The sequence below is a fragment of the Rhipicephalus microplus genome, chromosome X (genome assembly GCF_043290135.1).
Source record: "Rhipicephalus microplus isolate Deutch F79 chromosome X, USDA_Rmic, whole genome shotgun sequence".
Classification (NCBI taxonomy): domain Eukaryota; kingdom Metazoa; phylum Arthropoda; class Arachnida; order Ixodida; family Ixodidae; genus Rhipicephalus; species Rhipicephalus microplus.
The window spans coordinates 252,027,962-252,031,963 of NC_134710.1; the positions used below are offsets into that span (position 1 = coordinate 252,027,962).

General features: G+C 48.4%; 1 protein-coding gene across 3 annotated transcripts; it reads right to left on the reverse strand.

Annotated features, from left to right (window-relative positions):
• Nucleotides 1–1,304: 1,304 nt before the first annotated feature.
• LOC119162423 (uncharacterized) lies at nucleotides 1,305–3,733 on the reverse strand. 3 transcript variants are annotated; one of them, XR_005108605.2, is made up of 2 exons: nucleotides 3,588–3,733; nucleotides 1,305–2,298 (listed from the first exon to the last, which is right to left on the reverse strand). XR_005108605.2 is itself a non-coding variant. In XM_075881472.1 (2 exons), the coding sequence occupies exons 1-2, from the start codon at nucleotides 3,594–3,596 to the stop codon at nucleotides 1,430–1,432; spliced, it is 360 nt and encodes a 119-aa protein (XP_075737587.1). In that variant the 5' UTR covers nucleotides 3,597–3,733; the 3' UTR covers nucleotides 1,305–1,429. The 3 variants fall into 3 exon arrangements, 1 of the variants encoding a protein (XP_075737587.1); XR_012887943.1 differs by having other exon boundaries at nucleotides 1,305–1,780; nucleotides 2,083–3,733; XM_075881472.1 differs by having other exon boundaries at nucleotides 1,305–1,780.
• Between the last annotated feature and the right edge of the window lie 269 nt (nucleotides 3,734–4,002).

Below are 4,002 nucleotides of genomic sequence, written 5' to 3' on the forward strand. Positions count from 1 at the left end.
CAAGCGAAGGTAACTTTGCGGCTTTCAAATCACAACAGCTAAGCTCAACCATTTCAAGTAAATAAGAATAAAAAAGTATTCAAAAAAGATCGCTGTGGTGCCTTGTATAACATTAGCGAAGATATATAAGGCATATCTGGGGCGCAAAAACAACCACCTGCAGTGAAGCTCAGACAAATTCTCGCACTACACCGATGGCCAGCTTCTTTTTTTTCCCTGTCAGGTAGACTAGTAACGAGTGACCTATGTCCTATCCAGACCAGTGGGTGCACTATCTCTCGAGAAGCAGAGCGGACATACGGCCCGACACGCAGTCGTGTACACAGAGAATGCTTGTTGCGTGCGCAATATAGTTATGTACGCTGCACTGCCTATATTATGCAGCAGAGAGGACGAGCGAGATGGTGCAATCAGCCAAGTGCATGCCATCGACATTTCGACTCCACGGGAAGAGGAGCAATAGGCCGAACCTGTGTCCCTAATGCTCGATCGATGGCAAATGGCTTCAATCAACGAAGTTGCTTCCTCGACTCAAAGCGAGAGTAAATATGCGAGGGACAAGCGAACGCCGCCTTACAACCGGGCCACGCCGGTTAGAAGAAATCGCTCTGCTAAAGCAGAAAATGAAGAAACTTCTCTACTGCACTGCCTTCTTTTGACTCGTCATGCTTCCCGTGCCTTCGTACTACCACATATAAATCTGTGACAAGAGCATTAGAAGTTTCTTTCAAGATTCCAGGAAATGTTGCTGTCTTACAAAAACGCAATAACGAACACTGTTTAAGATGGAAGTGGGAGTTCTTGACTCTAGTAACAATAAAAGAAGTGTTCAAGGCAATCTTGAATTGTGATTACTAGCACATCAAAACTGCGAAGTGATTAATTTTGAATATCTGGCGTTTAGGGAATCCTATTATGGTCCAATTGAGCACATTGCACCCATGTGCACAAACTACCCGCACTCTGTAAATAACGGGTAATACCTCGAAATCTTTCGCAACACTGTTTCTTTAGTTGTACAGAAAAGGTCATTTTCTTTATGAGAATGCGCTCTTTGTTTTGCAGCGATGAGGGCTAAATGATACAGGCCCGTGTACTGTTCGACGTCAATACATGTTAAAAAACACTAGATGGTCAATATTTCTAGAGCCCTCCACTATGGCACCTCTCAAAATCATATTTTTGTTCAGAGATGTGAAACATCAAGTATCCTTACTATTGCTGTTTTTATACGCAATACAGTTGCACAAGTACAATATTGCAGTAGAGTTAGGCAGCCGAGCTGCCGTACTCAAACAACAGTGTCAGTTGCAGAACAAGGAATCCCCTGGTTTATTCTTGGGCCACGCTTTTATAGGCATGCGGTTGCTTATCAGCTGCCGCGTCAGCGCAGCTGATGACGAAGTGAAACGTCACGCAGTAGCCGTTATCACATTCCTTCCCCCCAAGATTGTTTATCTTCAGTGACGGAAATCATGAGGCACGTATCGATCTGGCTCTTTCGTGTACGCTGGCTTCTGCGCAGGGCTGGTGGAGAGTCGGAAGGCTCTTCCGCTGGCGTCTGAGGAAGTTCGTCGTGAGCCACAGGCAGGAGCGATTTCTGCCCCCCTGTTGGCGGCGGGACCACCATTGTTGTGTCATCGGGAAGATGTTCTGCCGTGTTCGCCTCCGGATGCGCCTGCTGGGCGTGGTGGAAGCCTCCAGATGACCTGCAGAGTCCTCGGTAGCGGGTCGTGTCAGGGCCTCTGTACCGATGTTTGCTCCTGCATACTTGGAATACCTGCGTGAGCACAAATAGTCAACATGAATGTGCCGGACTGTGTTCCGAGTCTCTACCAGATAGGTCACCGGACTAACTGGCCGCACCACTTGCCCTTCCGTCCACGATACCTTCTCTGGCCCGACAGTTTTCACGTATACCCAGTCTCCTTCACTAAATACAAAAAAAAGTCGATCTCCGTCCGTCATGCTGCCGTTTCGAAGTTTCCTGCTTTCTCTGCATGTCGTCTCGAAACGATGGCCTCAGTAAGGACAACTTCGTGCACAGCGTTCGCTTCAGAAACAGTTCGGCGGGACACTTGCCTGTTGCCGTGTTAGGAGTGGTCCGATAGGCAAGCAAGAAGTCGTCCAGTCTCTCCCTCAGCAGCCTGCTGTTACTCCCCTTGTCGTGCATTAGCTGCTTGCGAAGGCTCCTCTTAACAGTTTTCACTGCTCTTTCAGCATCCCCATTGATTCAGGGTGGTACGGCGGGCTGTAGGTGCGCCGGATACCGCAAGCATCGAAGAAGTCTTGGTACTCCTGCGAAGAAAACTGGGGAACATTATCAAAAACCAGTTTGCCAGGGAAGCCATAAGTAGCAAACAAGCTCCGCAAGTGGTCAATAGTCTTCGCGGCTGTAGTTGATTGCATAGGAAACACTTCGATCCACATTCTGATCTTGCTCTACGGCTCGAACTTCTAGCCAGTTTAATTTAAGCTTCCTCAACCAGTTGCGACCAAGCAGACATGGCAACTCTCAACCACCACCATCTACTATCAACACAGGTAGGGTATCAGACTGATCACCGTGTTCAACTCGCACGTTCACTGATCCTACCACCGGCACTAGTTCCCCTGTGTATGTCCTTAAAGGAACAGTCGTTTTCTTGATAGTCAGTTGAGGAAATTTGCGCTGAAAAACGGATTTCGGCATGATGGTGACGGACGCCTCTGTATCTATTTGTATCTTGAAGGCTCGTCCTTCAATCCTGACAGGGACAAAGTAGGCAGACTTATGGATTTTTATACTGTATATTTCTTGCTCTTCATCCGAATCCTCTGCCGGACTATCGATTGCATTCAGTGCGTTTGTTCTGCCGGGGTGCTGCCTACACATTGTTCGCAAGTGACCTTGCTCCCCGCAATTATGGCACTTATACTTGCGATACCGGCAACTTTCCGAAGTATGGCGTTTGCCGCAACGGAAACACTCTGGGCACTCCGTTCTGCCACAACAGCTGTCCCTGCGACGACTGCTTTGCCTGAGAGCATCAACTTCTAGGCCGGAGCGCTTTTGTGAACTACCTTGGTGTCCTTCCAACGACAATGCCCGGGTTTGTGTGGAAGCTAGCTCACGGTTTAAAGCAATTTTACACGCCTCTTCGAATGTCAGTTTTTAGCTGCGAACAGCTCGCGTTGTGTATCGGTGCAGCGCAGCCCAGCGACAAGTCTGTCTCTAAGCGCTTCGTCGAGGAACTTTCCAAACTCGCAACTTCTGACTAACTGCTTTAGCTGCACCACGAATTCAGCCACAGTGTCTTGTTCCAACTGCACTCTTTGGTTAAATCGGCATTTTTCGGCTATCACGACCTTTCGGGGACTGTAGTGACCTTTCAATAGAGTCGTCACCTCGTCATACGTTTTGCTGGCTGGCGAGTGTGGTATTAACAGGTTCTTCAGGACCTCATACACTCGAGGGCCTACAACTGTCAAGAATACAGCTAGCTTCTTGCCTTCTGTCACATCATTTGCCGAGACGTAAAGCTCAAATATTTCAGGTAGGACTCGAAGCTATCCCTCTTTTCATCAAAAATGTCAAGTTTTCCCACCTTCGCCATTGCAGTGACGCCCACGCAGCCGCCGTCTTGACTTCAGCAGCAACAGAAGCACGTGGAAAGCCGACCGGATCCCATCCTCGTCGCCAGTGTAGTAGAGTTAGGCAGCCGAGCTGCCGTACTCAAAGGAACAACAGTGTCAGTTGCAGAACAAGGAATCCCCTGATTTATTCTTGGGCCACGCTTTTATAGGCATGCGGTCGCTTATCCGCTGCCGCGTCAGCGCAGCTGATGGCGAAGTGGAACGTCACGCAGTAGGCGTTATCACAAATATTATGATGGCAAGACTATAAATTGCATTAAGTGTTATCGATGTGAGTGTGCACGTAACTCCCATTATCGGCATTGCTTATCATATCAATCATAAAGTAGAAGTCGAAGTTGCATTGGATCCGACGTGCTGCGTCTT